At 38.3% G+C, this 17,457-nt stretch overlaps 1 protein-coding gene and 1 pseudogene across 1 annotated transcript; both read right to left on the minus strand.

Annotated features, from left to right (window-relative positions):
- Positions 1-1,208: 1,208 nt before the first annotated feature.
- On the minus strand, positions 1,209-5,464 carry LOC132982573 (high-affinity choline transporter 1-like; annotated as a pseudogene).
- A 428-nt stretch (positions 5,465-5,892) lies between these two features.
- LOC132981853 (high-affinity choline transporter 1-like) lies at positions 5,893-12,879 on the minus strand. The gene is made up of 8 exons (XM_061047953.1): positions 12,603-12,879; positions 11,390-11,503; positions 10,839-10,994; positions 9,935-10,083; positions 9,488-9,631; positions 7,993-8,146; positions 7,707-7,924; positions 5,893-6,630 (listed from the first exon to the last, which is right to left on the minus strand). The coding sequence occupies exons 1-8, from the start codon at positions 12,787-12,789 to the stop codon at positions 6,088-6,090; spliced, it is 1,665 nt and encodes a 554-aa protein (XP_060903936.1). The 5' UTR covers positions 12,790-12,879; the 3' UTR covers positions 5,893-6,087.
- Positions 12,880-17,457: the final 4,578 nt, after the last annotated feature.

A 17,457-nucleotide genomic window follows, 5' to 3' on the forward strand; every position in this document is an offset into this window, starting at 1 on the left:
GACTGTCATTTTTTGTAGTAAATGGACAAAACATTTTTTGGTCAATGCATATGGGGTGTACAATAGTGCCCCAACTTGTGTGTCTATTCAATTACTAACAGTACCTTCAGTTGTAACAAAACTATTTGCACTGTATCTTTTGCTCACCTGACGACACACTTGTCAGTTGTCACATGACGACACATTCATCTGCATCATTTCAGCTTTGAACGAGACATTTGAGATTATTTTATTTGAAGAGGGACAGCGTACATTAATAAACATTCAGACAGATGTAAATGTAGCTGAGTTAGCCAGGAGGATCATTTTCATGATAGTCATGACAGTCCCTTTGCCAGACATTCTTTGGCTTCATAGAATCAAATATAACCCGTTAACATACGTTCAGTATTATAGAAATATACAGATATATGCAATACAATTTGGGTAACGAACAAATAATATCCAACATAGAACATGATACAGTTTAAGTTACCATGGGTAGGTACAGCATCAGTTTGACATTGTTGGCTCTCAATAAACCAATTATATTTAAATGAATGATAGGATGTTGACTCTATTTGATTGCGGTATTTAATTCCACTGATGTGATGCTCTAATGGAAAAGACACCCTTGTTTTCCGAAAGTGGTTTTCCGAAAGTGGGACTGTGCAGTCCCCCCTAGCTGCTCCTCTAATGGTCCTGTTTGTGGCAGTAGTGTAGTTTTACTCCCTGTCATTCTGATATGTCGCCTTATTGCATTGGAATAGATATGATGTTGTTGTGATGATAAGATGTTTGACTCTGTCGTGATGAGTCATCATAACTGGTGCTTGGAGCTGTCATTTAACTGTTTTGTTATACAGTATACCTGTCACCGTGATGTGTGGTCTGGAGCCACTTTCAGGTTTTACAGTGAATTAGCTGTTTGTGTCTGGAGAGGGAATATAAAAGATCTTCAAATACACTAGAAATTTGGGCTCTGGAGCCCAAAGTTGTTACTCCACTAACATCATTTCAAATCCTTTTGAAGTAAAAGTGTTTAAATAGACTTGGCAAAAAGAGCTTGATGGCAAAAGGAACAATAATCAACATGATGACTGAGGTTTAGTTAGAGTGGCTAAAAGGATGCTTCTAAGAAACAGGAAATAGAAATACTTACGCTTAGGACAGGTCCAATAAAAATAAAGACAGGCTAAAATAGCTAAATAAAATACCAATTAAACACAAAGACAAATTATTGAACAGGACCCCCTTTATCTCAATTCTCTTTCATTCCTGCTGACTTCTGGCCATTAACCTCAGTTCCATCTCACTCTCGTCATCAGGTTTCTCTCGATGTGTTTCGATGTCGCCACAGGTCTTTAATGTTAAATTCTGCTGTTGTGTTTTCACTTGAAAAATGTCCCATCTCTCAGGAATCAGTTCTTTATTGAAGAACATTGAGGCCAAGTAGGAGCAAAACAGAGTGGCAACGATGGTGGACAACATGCAAATAGTGCTTACAGGAGCACACTGGACATATTTGCCGTCCTGAAGAGTGCAACCTGGGAACTGAAGAACAACAGGAAGCCCAATGGATGGCTCCCCGCACGGTACTCTCAACAATACTCCCAATAACAAGCCCATAATGGAGCCATGTCCATTACAGCTGTTAAAGTAGAGGACACAGATGAGTTGAGGGAACATTATAGTGTAGGCTATGCCTCAGCCAAGGATCCAGAAAACCATAATGCTGTTCTGTAAGAAGGTGAGAGATGTTCCAGCCAAGCCCGCCAACACCACTGTGATGCAGATCACCCACTGGAGCTCCCTGTCTGATGCCTGCAGGAAGAAAAATGACCTGGAGCTTAAGGAAAATAATCAAATAAAATCTATTATTTTTCTCATGTCTCCCCATACCTTGGTCCTCAAGATCTTTTTTTTTATACATATTGGATGTGATGATGGAGGACGCTGCCAGTAAACCTGAGTCTGTTGATGACATCACAGCAGCAGCTACAGCTCCAATACCAACGACCGAGATGTAGGGTGGACTGAGGTTCTGCAGAGCAAGGGGCAGAATCAGACCCGCCTCTCCACGCTCGTATGGGGATGAGGAGCCGTACATGGTCAAGTTCCAATCCGAAGAAAAGAAGTGGCATTAACAAGCATTGATTTATTAGTCTCTTTTGAGTAACTGTATCACTGTACCTGTTGATGCTGCGACTGCTCCGATCAACACAGATGGAACTCCGAGTATGAAGACGAGTGGAGCTGCAACGAAGCAAGTGATCCTGGCTGTGGCTGATGAGGAGGCTGACAGGGTCCTCTGGTGAAAGTCCTGATATTCAATGTTACCAAGTGTCCTAGAAGCAACAAAACACAACCTCATTAGGCAGATTACCCCACCTTACCTTGTTTTACAATCCAACAGAAATATTGATATATTAATCATTTTAAAGCTGATTTTTTTTTTTATGACTTTTTTCACAAGAACCAAGCTACATGCAGCCTCGACACCACACCTTCTACACTCAACGAAGTTATGGGCACAGTCTGGCAAAGTATTTTATAAATTACTAACAGCTCACTTTTAACTTGTCATTTTCAATGCTCATGCTCAACATGCTCTGATCTTTCTTCTTTTAAAGTAACCAAATCTTTAACCCATTGTTTTTATTCATTTAATGCCAGCTAATGAACTCCCATTTTTATCCAAAGTTTTAAGTAATTTAAACACAGATTTTAGACTTTATGTGTCAGAAATAAAATCTTTGAAATGTTAGCATTTGGCACAGTAGATCATGACGTTTTGAGACCTGGAGGCGTCAAGAACACTGCGCTCAGTTGGTTTTATTCCTATTTTTTGCTATCACCACAGTTAATTACTCATCTTGCACTTCTTGTATTACTTGTGGTGTACTGCAAGGCTCAGTTGTAAGTCAACTTTCATTTTCTATCTATATGCTTCCACATGTGCTTTTTTATGCTTTACTGATTACTACTTCTCCTTTATTCACATTTTGTTCTTGTTTATTTTTAATTCAGTAGACTACTCTCTGTTTCACCTGACTGTTGATCTTTATTATGTTATCATTCTGATATAGTTAGTTATAGTAATATAGTTCCTTCCCTTGCAATGTCTGCTAAAGCCCTTTAGCATTTGTTTTTAAGGCCATAAAAGCATTTTGTGTGAATTATTTTGACCAAATGTTAAAGATACGTTTCTTTTTGGCCATCTAAACTTTTTGTGGTTATTAATGTATGACAGCTGAAGGGACCATGGTGCAGAGAGGGGAAGACACGCTGCAAATGACCTGTGTTGGAAAATCAGTCTAGTGCTGCTGCGGCAAGACCTCAGCCTTCATGTGAAGGCATGTTCTACAAGGTAAGCTTGCAGAAAGTGCTATCCCTTTATTTGTAGTTGTGTTAATCAATCATTAATGTGATCATTAAAATCATTGCAATAAAAAACAGTTAAGATAGTGGCTGTAATGTCCTCCTTTTAATGACTCTATTGTAAATAAAAATAAAGTACCCCTTACCAATAATAAGAAATGATCAGTCCACATAAATGCTGTTTCGTTATCCACTGAACCAATTCAGGGGGTCTGGTAGGTAAAGTTGAACGCAGTCTTCGTTATGTCAGCTGAATGGGGGTTCATCAGAATGAAGGGGGCGCATAACCACTGCAGGAAACACCCCCCAAAAAAACATTGGTTTTAACTTTTCAAAACAAACACAGCCCCATGGAGGGACAAAGGGGACATGGAGGAAAGAAATAAGGTTGATTCCAATAATCTTTTGCAAGATTCCAATTGAGCCTGCAATAAAAAAAACAACAAGCTAAAATCTGATTTTCTTTTTTCTGATCTCCCTGTCCCGTAGGGGCCTCTGGGAAGACGCATTCAATTTTTTTCAGTTTTCTGACTATCAACATTGGTATGCTGTGATGAGATGATTTAAGGCCCACCTGGATAACAGGCAGCACCATATAGATTTCACATACCATAATAGGTTCCTTCAGGGTAATTATGGGGGTAAGTGCAGCAAGACCCAGCGACCAAACAGATTGGAACACGTTAATGCAAGATGTTTCGTTTAGATTTTCTTATTGTAGTCAATCTGAAGAAATCATTTTTCATGCAGGCAGGAATCTCACCAGACAGAAGAATATGAGGGTCAGCTGTATGATGTCTGTGTAGGCTACAGAGTACAGGCCCCCCAGCAGTGTGTAGACGATGGCTACTGCAGCAGAGATCCAAATGCACAGCGTGTAGGACAAATCCAGGATGACACTCATTGTTGCACCTATGAATAAACACTATCATATAGATATGCAGACTCTTAAAGAAGCAAAAAGCTAAATGCATCTTTATGAAAGAGCGGACATGAGTGTCACCTACCTAAACCAATGAGAGTTGTTGTAACCCGGAGTATGTCACCTATCACAAGTATCGCAGACAGAACTCCACTTATTGCATTTCCATACTTGATTTGGAATGGGTCCATCATTGTCACATATTTTCTTGTCTCTCATTTTCTTTGCGAAAAGGATTCCACCTGAATTGATAGATAAGAGCATTGCATCTCTGCATTTATGCTGTCAAAGAGTATTCATTCAATTGCATTTCTTGGCACTGCACTCCAATTAAAATGTCAGATGTATGATGGACTCAGAAAGTAAATTCTTTATGTCAAAGATCAAACGTTTTCTTCTTTTTTTATTCCATGTATTATGTCTTGGTTCTTTCTTTGAGCTACTGAACAGAGGGAAAGTATAAAAACTCTCAGAGGAAAATATTTATGTTAAAAACAGCAATAAGGACCAACATGAAACTACGCGGTATCACAACAAAGGGTGGTAATTTATGGAACCGCTGCAGTGATGAAATAAAAACATATAAAACATTTGGACAGTTAGGCTATAACATATTTAACAAATATATAATTGAACAGTCAATGAGAAAAACGGAATCAGTATCAGTTGTAAGGTCTGTACCATCTAGGCTACCTTTATGTGTGTAATACATTTGTTGCTTTTGATACTTAGTTATATGTAGCTCTAGCGAAAGTTCAGACAGGAAGACTATATTTTGCACACTTGTTTTATTCTCATACCACGCGTGCTCACTCTACATCTCATAATCATCACCTGGTCACATCTATCCAATAGCACTGCTCCACTCCCTCATTGTTAGTCTATCACATTGCTGCTGTCTCTTTTTAAAAATGGCTTTCTCTTCCACTAGTTCGTTCATGCCATCGTTACGAGCGACCCTCCACCTCCCCGTCGCCACCGAGCCTTCGCAGTTTCATCACCTCCTTCATCCCATCAGCCTCAGATGACATCATTAACCATCTCCTCATCAACGCTAGTCTTCACAGTTCAATCAACTTCTTCATCGCATCAACCCAGACGACATCATCCGCCAACACCTCCCACCACCAGCGTCTGGACTCTAGGGGCGGGATAGATCTTGTTGCCGCTCAGGGCAGACATCTTCAATCACCCTGTCTCCCTGTAGAGTTCAAGCGCCAAAGATTCTCTGACAATCATTCTATGTCACAATAAAATAAACCTTTCATCTTTCAATCATTTACTTATCTCTCCTGATTGAACTGTATTCTTTGACTTTATTTTTGCAAAGCTTGGCATTGGATTAATTTACTAAGCTAAAAAGAAAAAAAGGGGTAGGACTGGATACGTCTTTTTCCATGGACTAGTTAAGAAAAAGAAATTGAGCCACTACAGAAAGTGTATGCTCTGATTGTTGTTTGCTTTGTTTGAAATGTATATTTTTTTATTTGACTTTCAAAATATGTCTGAAAAAATGACATACAGCTTAATTTACTTAATACATTCAGGAGTCAAAACACCAACAAATCCCTCTAAGTTAGAAAGGAAAATACATTTCTGCATAATGAAAATACTTACAGAGCGAGTGCATTAAAAATGTGATGTAATAGTAAAATATAACTAGCACCCTTCTGATGAAGTCTTACACCATGTCATGGCCTAGAATCATTTATGATTCAGACTTGTATAAAAAATAGAGAAATGATGACAACGCTCAACAACAAACATATCAGAAACCCATTAACCTTTTTTTTCTTTCAGTGGTGCTAATTTATCTCTTTTAACATTAACTCATTGACATTCTGATCATCAGGTTTTTCTATTCTTTTGCTGCCATTACTCAGTAATATTAGATGTTGCCTTGGTTTGTGTATTTTCACTTTATATATATCCCACTTCTCAGGAACGAGTCCTCTATTGAAGAGTACTGAGACCAGGTAGGAGAACAATACAGTGGCAAAGATGGAAGACAGCATGCAGATAGTCCGAACAGGAGCACACTGGACATATTTGCCGTCCTCCAGGACGCAACCTGGGAAATGTAGAACAGCAGGCAACCCTATGGATGGCTCGCCGCTGAGAGCTCTCAAAAACACTCCAAGTAACAAGCCCATAATGGAGCCATAGCCATTACATATGTTGAAAAAGAGGACGCAGACAAGTTGAGGGAACATTATAGTGTAGGTTATGTCAGAGCCCAGGATCCACAAAACCATAATGCTGTTCTGTAAGAAGGTGAGAGATGTGCCAGCCAAGCCCACCAACACAACAGTGATGCGGATCACCCACTGGAGCTCCCTGTCTGATGCCTGCAGGAAGAAAAAAAGACTGAAGGAGCTGATTGGAAAACAAACAGGTCTATTCACCTTGTACCTGCTTCCACTTGGTCACATAATAAACAGCTTTTGATTTCCACATTGAATTACATGTTTCATTTACTCCACAAAATATTGCTAAACTGCCAACTCTACTGAACCGTCTTAACGCCATTAAAGATTGGATGGCGGACTATTGCTTACAACTAAACTCTGATAAAACAGAAGTCATTTTTAGCGCTCCTGTGGCCATTGTGCCCAGTGTTACTGAAAAACTTGGTTCCCGCTCTATGTTTGTGAAGCCTGTCCTGCGCAATCTAGGCATTTCTTTTGGTCAGTCTCTGTGCCTTGACCAGCATATTAATTGTCTAGTTCTCTCTTGTTTTTATCAGCGAAGATACATTGCCATACTTAAGCCCATTGTTCCCACAGTTCAGATGGAGATGATTATACATGCCTTAATTTCTTCCCATTTGGATTACTGTAACTCACTTTTTACATTTCTTAACAAAACATATCCAAACCATTTACAATTAGTACAAAATGCTGCAGCCAGACTATTAACCAGGTCCTCCAAAAGGTCACATATCACTCCAATTCTGTTTTCTTTACACTGGCTTTTCATCAATTTTAGAATACAACTCAAGATTCTTGTTATTACTTTCAAAGCCCTGCATGGACAGGCACCGGCCTACATCACATAACTTTTTACATTATTACACTCCTAACAGATCTCTTAGGTCTTCTGATCAGGGTTTGCTGGTAGTCCCACACACCAGGATGAAGACCAAGGGAGACTTTGCTTTACATGGTTGTTGCGCCAACACAATGGAATGCTCTGCATCTGGGTCTAAAATTTGTAGGCACGGTTGACTGTTTTAAAAAGAAACTTAAGACCTACAGTATTTGTTTAGACTTGCTTTTGAATAATATGTTTTGTATATTGTTGCTTTTTTCTGTCTGTTCTTATCCTTTTGTAAAGCACCTTGTGACTCTCATGCTTGTGAAAGGGGCTATACAAATAAAGTTATTATTATTATTATTATTCCTTTCCTCGTGTCTCCCCATACCTTGGTCCTCAAGATGTTTTTATAGATGTTGGACGTGAAGATAGAACTGGCTGACAACAAAGCAGAGTCTGTTGATGACATCACAGCAGCAGCTATGGCTCCAATACCAATGATGGAGATGTAGGGTGGACTGAGGTTCTGCAGAGCAATGGGCAGAATCAGACCCGCCTCTCCACGCTCGTATGGGGATGGGGAGCCGTACACGGTCATGTTCCAGTCTGACAGAAAAAGGTGACATTAATAAGCATCGTCTTATCAGTCTTATTGATGAACTGTATCACTGTACCTGTTGATGCCGCGACTGCTCCGATCAACACAGGTGGAACTCCGAGTATGAAGACGAGTGGAGCTGCAACGAAGCAAGTGATCCTGGCTGTGGCTGATGAGGAGGCTGACAGGGTCCTCTGGTGAAAGTCCTGATAGCCCAGGTTACCAAGAGCCTTACAAACAATAAAGAAAACAATGCCTTGGATATAAGCTTGATCCACTTTATACATCAAGCACAAAAACACCTTTAATTTGAGTCATCCTGACCAACATTTTCTCTTGCCGTAACTCCTCTACTCCACTAATCCCATGCACACAGCGCAACATGAGCTGAATTTGTCAACAGAGCGTTCAGACAAGGTTATACCCATTTCTTAAGTATAAAAAATACATTTTTGTTAATTAAATTGTTAATTATTTCTCCACTTGTTGGAAAAGTGAACAATCTGACATAACTCAACATGATAAATACCTACAGAGACTAAAGACAGAAACCATGTTGACAACTTTTTTATTTGAAGTGTAATTTAATTTTATAGTCAACATGTTCCTTTTTGTTAACATGGAGGAGGCTGAGATTATGACCTTTACCGCAGCCAATCGTTAGGTGGAGCTCGTAATGTTTTGGCTTCACTTTAAGGGAGCTGTTATGTCATCTATCTTTTTATACAGTCTATGGTGAGATAGCCCTGCTAGCTACACGTTGTTTTGACTTCCTTTTAGCTCAATGCCATACACGTTGCTAGAAGACATCACAACAGACACACAGTAATCAGGAATATGTTACTGTTTTTAAGGGGATATCTGGTTGGCTCAAGCAGATTTCAGGTCTTTTTATTTTGAACTCTGACTGGGCAGATGTGCTAGCTCTGGTGTGTTTGGAAATTGAATAAAGACAGTAATTAGTTATTTTGGGTAAGGGTGTTCTATCAGTATTTCTTTAGAGTGGGATGATTTAAAACTCACACCTATGTGGTATCATATCTTTTTTTCAAGGGCAGAGAGTGAGTTGTTAAATGGAACTGTAGTTGAACCATATTTTTATTGCATTGAAAAGTGCAAATGTTAAAGATGACCTTATAAATGACTCTATTCTCCCTCAGAGTAGAGCCATTTATCTGATGATCTAAGTCCCTGTATGTCATGGCAGTGTGCCAGTGTGCACAAAACCTGAATCCTTAAACTGAAATTCTGTCATCAACAGAATTAATATGTTAATCTTTTATAAATTTACACTGGTGCTTTTTCTAATTTCAAAAAGCCCTCCATTAAAGAGGAACATTAACATTGAAAACAAACTTTCCTTTCTCTTAGAGGAGCAATATGATACTCTGACACCTAGAGTTTAGCCAGCACCTCAACATAACATGTTTTCTTTATGTCTGATTATATAGTAAGGTCATTTTAGGATTTAATTTGGTAGATATCTTACATATTGGTCATTTAAGTAGTCATTGATAATGGCATGTTTAAAAAACAATGCAGTTAGACAAAGGACTGAACAAAGTTCTCACCAATATTAAGAAATTATCAATCCACCTCCACATGCTTTCTTTATCCACTGAACCAACCCAAGGGGCTTGGTAGGTATAGTTGAAAGCAGTCCCGGTTATATCAGCTGAATAGGGGTTCATCAGGATGAAGGGGACACATAACCACTGCAGAAAAAAAACCCATAGACATTAACATAGCAAATAAGCATATTCATGTAATTAATTCAGCTTGTATCACAGACTTTTGGTATCTGTCACTTCACATTGGATTTTTGGTGTAATAAGTACATTTGTAAAGGCCTGTCAGAATACTAGCGAAGCACCATCAACATTGAGTGGAAGCAACTGAATGTTTGGCAGCACTTTGAGTCCAAGACAAATTTCCCCAAGGGGACAATAAAGTGTATTGTATCGTGTCATATTTTGAGGTTTTGTGGACTAAGTTTTCCATGTTAGTGAGAAACTCACCAAGCTTAAGAATATGAGGGTCAGCTGTATGATGTCTGTGTAGGCTACAGAGTACAGGCCCCCCAGCAGTGTGTAGACGATGGCTACTGCAGCAGAGATCCAAATGCACAGCGTGTAGGACAAATCCAGGATTACACTCATTGTTGCACCTATGAATAAACAAAATGAATTATATTGAAGGGGCTGGAAGTCATTACTGCAGCTCCTCCTGCTGATCCCTTACAGTGCAGACTGTAGTATCAAATGTAAAATATGTCAGCGCACTTCAAGAGGGATACTTTGGCTTCACTTTTTGAGTTGGAGACACATCATCCATCTTCATACACAGTCAGATGTATTAGCTCTTTGACTTGCACCAAATGCCAGCTAGCCTCCACTGTAGTACACCAGCAGCTTTGACAGCAGCTCCTGAAGCTTTACATGGTAACATGAGGAGATCGGCTAGATTTTATAATAGTACTGGGTCACGAAATAAGCTTTATAACATGCTGCTCAGGGAACCAGGATTAGACTTATGCTTCAATGCATAAAACGGGTATGCAATGTACTTTTACCATGGTCTACACTACAAATGCATCAGTCAAGTAGTTTAATGAATTGAGGCAGCTCAATTTTTTATTTTTTTTTAAAGGGCGCTTTTAAGTCTCTCCTCACAGTTATCTGTTGGACAGATTGACATGTGACAGGTTCACAGCATAACATGTATGAATTGCTGTTTATTCTATTTTTTTGACTCTACTTTGTATACATTGGAAACAAAATTGGTGAAGGTTTTGAGTTTAATGCAGGTTCTATCCCTTTCTCAAATGTAAGGACAAATTCTCAGGGTATCTTTTTTGTTAGCAAGCAAGTAATTAACTAAAGGATGAAAAGCTGAAATGACTGACATGAGTATATCACTTACCCAGGCCAATAAGAGTTCCTGTAACCCAGAGTATATCAGATATCAGCAGTGCCATGGACAGAACTCCACTTATTACATTTCCATACTTAATCTGCAACGGATCCATCATTGTCACATATTTTCTTTCCCTCATTGTCTTAGCAAAGAACAGCCCACCTTAATAATCAAAAAGGGAAAGAGATCAGTGTCATTGCAATTGTCAGCTTAAAACAATTCTCCATTATTCAGCTTTGCACTCCTTTCACATTGTTAAACTCACAACAGATTATGAGGCATACTGAAGTATTATGTTGTATTTTACTTTTCAAATGTATCGTCTTCAGTCCCTATGTATTGTACTTTTCTGCAAATGTAAGTAATTCATATTCTATAATGTTAAAGTCATGTTTGTGTTTTACAAGTTGAACCTGTACACCGTATACACTTATGCCACATATACAGCACAAGTCAAGTACAGTTGAAGTACAAATTGTTACTTAGAAAGTTATATCTATAAACCTCATTGCAATGCTACTAATAAGGATACTTTGAGTACTGTATTACCATCTTACCAACAATGAAAGACAGGGCTGCTGTAGCTGGCATTACAGCCCAGGTCAGTCCCATGGTTGGAGTATACACTGCCTCTGTCAAACCAACAATGAAGCCCCCACCTACAAATGTTGCTGTGGGAAGTATAGATATATGTTTATGAGTACAACTAACACACACACACACACACACACACACACACACACACACACACACACACACACACACACACACACACACGCTCACAACCTGTGAGTAACCTGTAATTTTAAAAAGAAGGAGCATTGTAAATGCTCAATTGATTTATGGTATGATACAACTAAAAAGGTATGGCTACATGGTGGATGTGGCAACATTTTGGTATTGTGTTGAATATCATAATGAAGAAAACATTTTTCACATATTTTCATTTTAAACAATGGCTACCAATGGTTACATTTATTTTCAACTTTACACATCTAGAAAAAGCAGTAAAACCTACTTCAACTGCTGAAAAGCAGCATACCTGCAGCATACCAGTCCAATGGAATGTCCTTCACCAGTTCAATTAGCCTATTGTTATCTGCACTTTTCATCTGTCTTGTTAAAGGGTCTAGGTTATGCAGAGCCAGTTTGTGTCCTGTTCATACATCATTTTACCGATTACACAAGGAAGAAGACTATTTCCTTATTAGTGAAACCTCATTTGAGAAAAGGCTGCTGCTGCTCACTGGTCATCTGTACCGTGCTGTACCCAAGCACGATTCTTTTATTATTTAAAGGCTTTTGGGGTTCTCCTTTCATCATTTTCATCTCGTAAATTTACGAGTTTAATAGGCTAATTAACGATTTACCAGTTGAATAATTAAAATTTTAGATTATTATTTTTTAACGTGGCCCTAATCCTCCGTCGTAGATAAGAAGTGCCAAAAGGGGATAGTATTGCCTAGTTCTGACGGTGAATGTTTTTCAATTCAAAAATGTGTTGATACAGTATGATTAGACTTATAGAAATTGGCTATAGAGATAGGCTACTTAACAATGTCACACATGTTAACAGCTTTTTGTCGGAGGTTGCAAATATGAGGAGTTGTACATAGCCTAATATGGAATGGAAATTCATACACGTAAAATTTGACCACTTAACCTACATAAAAGAGTTAAGGACTATGGTTCTCATTGTGACGTAAGCCTCTACTAAAAGTAGTTTTCGTTTTGTTTTCATGTAACCCCATCCCAGTGCCCTGCACTGACCTGTCATGGTGAAGACTCCCACCACCATGCTGATCCCTCGGTTCCCCAACAGAGTCATTTCTGTCTGGTCGGCCTGGCTGCTGTCATGCAGCCGTTTTGACTTCATGGCGGCCCAGATTCCAGTGCCCAGTACCAGCAGGTAGAAGAAAACCATTACCACCAGCCCAGGAACGTTGAGGCCCATCATGCACAGACAGGCTGACAGACTGAAGCATATAGAGTCCTTCTGCCTGTTTTAACAGTGTTGAACAAGAAAGACAGGATTCCAGTGAAAGGAAGGATACTCGGTGTAAATTTAAATAATGCATTGAGCAATTTATGATTGCTTCTCATGATTGAATTTTGTATTAAATTCGCTGTAGCCTACCTTTGGAAGATGCACTTGTATCAAGTGATTGTTGAAATACACATTTTAACTTGAGAAAAGCCTACTGTTGTAAGAAGGAAAATCTGTCCAAGACTATCTGAGAATTCAAATCATCAAAAAAGGAGCACACCTAATTCTTCAGGTTCAAGACTGCAAAATCTGACACAATCTGTGAACTTAAAACTACAAAAAAAAAAAAAAAATGCACAATTGAAAACAAAAGACTGCATGTTACCGTTTTAACACAAGAAAACACAAAAGTCAGCACACTCCATGTCCTTTAAAGTTGGTATTCCGGTAGAGCAGCAGCATACAGATCAACAGCAGCTGCGTCTTCATCAGCGTTGCAGACAGTGAGAAGAAATCCGCCTTATCTAGCCTACAGGGAGTTTCTTTTTTTTTTTTATTACACAAAATGAGGGCTGCTCTCTACAACAGGAAATAGACAAACACATCAATGCAATAAAGACATGGAACAATACATGGAAAAATATAGAACCTGGACATAATAATAATGATGGATATGCCCTGGGGTATCTAGTGCTTAGTAGGCTACATGTTTAAAAAGTAGCTCACTCTTTAGGATATTGAATCAGAAGTCTGCTTCTCAAGTCTCCACACACACATATAGCCTACATAAATTCATCAAGAAAAGGTTAAAGGTGCACTATGTAGATTTGGGAGTGAAATTTGAAATTTGGAGAAGTGAACAATTCTATGCTGTATTATCTGAACTGACTACGCAAACTTTATTTAAAGGCATAAATGGGTCCCTGGAACAATGTTCAGAGCTAAAAAGCTACCAGGAGAGTTATGGTGTCACTGAAGCGGCTCCTCCACCATAACTTCTCTCGTAGCATTTTATCTTCAAACAGTTTTACAGGGACCAAATTTTCCTCTGAGGACAGTTTGTGTATAGAGTTATGAACATATACCACAGAATCTGTACACTTCTCCAACTTTCACATTACTCGACCAAAACTCCATAGTACGATGGAGGATTAGGGCCATGTAAAAAAAATAATAATTTTGAGATTAAAGTCGTAAATTTATGAGATTAAACTCCTAAATCTATGAGTTTAATCTTGTAAATTAACGAGTTCGAGACCAGCCTGGGCGAAAATGATGAAAGTAGAACTCTTAAAGTCTTTAAAGAATAAAAGAATAAAGTCGTTACTTATGTCTATATCAGAAGAGCAGCAGCATCCTGTTCTCAAATGACAAACATGGAGCATCTTGTCCTAAAGGTTTCACTAATAAGGAAATAGGCTACTGTGTAGTCGGTAAAAACAATTAGTTCAAGAGAGGTTTTCACTTCAACTTGCAAGAACTTGTTTATCTGTAAAATTATGTATGAACAGGACACAAACTGGCTCTGCACATGAGACACTTCAACAAGGCAGACCGATAACAGACACGTGTTGGGGCAGATATGAAACTACACACATGCTTTTGGCACATCATCATCTTCACATTGCCATAAAATATCAGCACCCTGAAAAGATACTGCAAGAAACTGTGGCTTTTCCGAAGAAAGAACCACACTGACTTGAAGGAAGTTGTCTGCAGAGGAAAAGACTTTAAGAGTTCTACATCATCATTTTGCGCAGGCTGGTCTCAAACTCGTTAATTTACGAGTTTAATCTTGTAAAGTTACGACTTTAATCTCGAAATTTGAAAAAGAAGCAGAAATATAGTTACTAAGAAGCATTTTTTTAAATTAAAATGTAGATCCCATGAAGCATACACATCAATCATCAATGTAACTCCACCTAGTGGCCAACAACAAAGTGAGCAACAAGCAATAACACCTCTTATAGGCTACTAAAAGGCATATCAAAAGTGTAACAATAACAATCATAAAAAAAGACTGGTTCAAAAGTTGAATAATACCATTAAGAAGAAGCCTGTGGATCTCAAAGCCCATATTCTCCCTCTGAAGGAGAGACATATTTCTGTCCCCGTCTCTCTTGGGAGGTTTTACTCTATACGCCTTGAAACCTCAGAGAACAAACATCATGGCCCATAGCACTAAACTGTCTCTTTGCTGAAGATATCTCGTTCTCTACTGCTTTTGTGTTCTGAAATACAAGTTTTTAATTCTCCCTTACCGATATAACACAAGCCACAAGGGCATTTCAAAAGGTAAACCACAAATCTCGTTTTGCACAAAATTCTACTTTAAATACAAAACGTTTACCAGAGTGAGTGAGGGTGTGAAAAAGAGCCTCCTCTAATCATGGCTATGCATTGGACACAGAACAAGGGAAATTACCCCCAGGTAAAAAAAAGTTCTGTGGGTGAGTATAACAGTCAGCTCTAACAAGTAAATCCCTTAGATTACTTGCAGTTTCAAGGGCAAAAAGTAGGAGGATTTCAAAAATTGTGACCTATCTGAGGATCATTAGACAGAATGTGCCACTGTTTTCTGACGCATGTCTTTATGTTATATGTGTTTTTTTCAGTTGAACCAAAAGGATAAGTAAATCAAACAGGGCTTATAGTTTTGAAACCAATACAGAATCTCTGATTAAAGGAAACAGGAGAAAATGTGGTAGCACAGACTAAATTACAATTATTGGAGATGGACAGTTTAGAAGTTGAAGTCTTTTCAGAGCTCTGCGACCTGTTTATCAAACACACTCTCTGTACTACAAATTCTCTTAAACCTCAACAGCTGAAAGTTAAACCTTTTTTTAAGGCCTGGAGGATGATAACTCGAGAAAAAACCCAGTTAGTATCAATTTTCTTTTGATCTCAAGCTGCTCTATTTTATTAACAAGCACATCTAAAAAAGAGACAGACTACAGGCTGAACTCCAGATGATTTACAGTAGACAGTGCACCCTGGAGTTAATAAATATACACTCTAAACTTCTAGTTGATGAGTGGCCGACAAAATGAAGAACACATCACCAACAAAGCAAAACCAACATTTCAGAAAAGGATCAAACACAGTGTTATGTTACACAAAATCCTCTTCGAATTTCTCCATTAAAAAGATTAGGAGAACAAGGACTTCCCATAATCCCTGACACTGTAAATAATAAATTCAAACTTGAAATAGTTTTTGTGAGGGTCAACTTCATCATCTCAACCAAAACTATGTAGGGTGAGTGAGGTTCTTTCTCTTGTTAAGATAATATGATAGTATAATGATAATAACTTTATTTATAGCACCTTTTAAAAACACAGGTTTACAAAGTGCTTTGACAAACAAGAACAAATCAAACTAAACCAAACACAGAAGAACATAAACAACAGCAAGAACATAACAAATGCAAAATACTAAAAATAATGAAATACAATTCAACAGAAAAGAACCCAAAGTGCACGATACCCAACATACATATATAACCCGACCATCACAAGAACCATTATAAGAACCCAGGCAAAACAAGAACCCAACAACACGAGCTGAGACCAAGAGGACTAAAGATTTAAAAAGATGTAAGAAACTAAAAGAGCTAAAAGCAAATCAAAAGATAACAGCAATAAGAAGGTAAGAGCAGTAAAAGAAAAAGAAACAAGAGGTTAAAGGATAAAAAAACTAAAACTATAATATTAAAAAAAATAAAAAGTAAATATAGAACATAAATAGACAAAGTAAGTAAGATAAGAAATTACCAAGTTAAAACATAAGAGGAGTTAAGATAAGAGCATAAATACGAGATAAGAGCATAAATAAAGAGCATAAATAAAAGGACAGTAAGAAGTAAAAGAAGATAAAAATAGTAAAACCAGTAAGAAAAGACATTAAGAAGACGACATCACATAAAAGCAAGTCTGTAAAAGTATGTTTTAAGAAGGGATTTAAAAGAATTGAGGGAATCTGCGAGTCTTATCTCCTCAGGGAGGTCGTTCCAAAGTCGAGGGGCCCTGACTGAAAAGGCCCGGTCACCTTTAGTTTTAAGTCTCGACTTTGGAACGACCAGGAGGATCTAAGACTGCGGGCTGGCTCATATGGTGTCAGTAGCTCTGTTATATAGCTTGGAGCCAGCCCCGTCCGTGCTTTAAAAGTAATGAGTAAAATCTATTCTAAATCTTACAGGAAGCCAATGTAATAAAGCTAAAATTGGAGCGATGTGATGTCGTCTGTTACAACCAGTAAGAAGCCTAACTGCTGCATTTTGGACTAGCTGGAGGCGAGACGGTGACTTATTTGTGATTCCAGAAAAGAGTACCTACAGTAATCAAGTCGGGAGAAAATGAGGGCATAGATGATCCTTTCAAGGTGTGGTTGGGTTAGTATTGTTTTAATTTTGGAGATGGTGCGTAGATGGAAGAAGCATGATCGGATAACTGTTTTGATATGGGATTCAAAGGTGAGATTGCAATCAAATCTTGCACTTTTTGCTTATTTGCACTTCTGGTGAGATGCCAAACCTCATTTCGTTACTCTATACTTGTACATGTGTAATGACAATAAAGTTGACTCTCATCTCATCTCATCTCATCTCATCTCAAATGTTATTCCTAGATTTCTGGC

Source organism: Labrus mixtus, chromosome 10 (genome assembly GCF_963584025.1).
Source record: "Labrus mixtus chromosome 10, fLabMix1.1, whole genome shotgun sequence".
In the NCBI taxonomy this organism is placed as follows: Eukaryota; Metazoa; Chordata; class Actinopteri; order Labriformes; family Labridae; genus Labrus; species Labrus mixtus.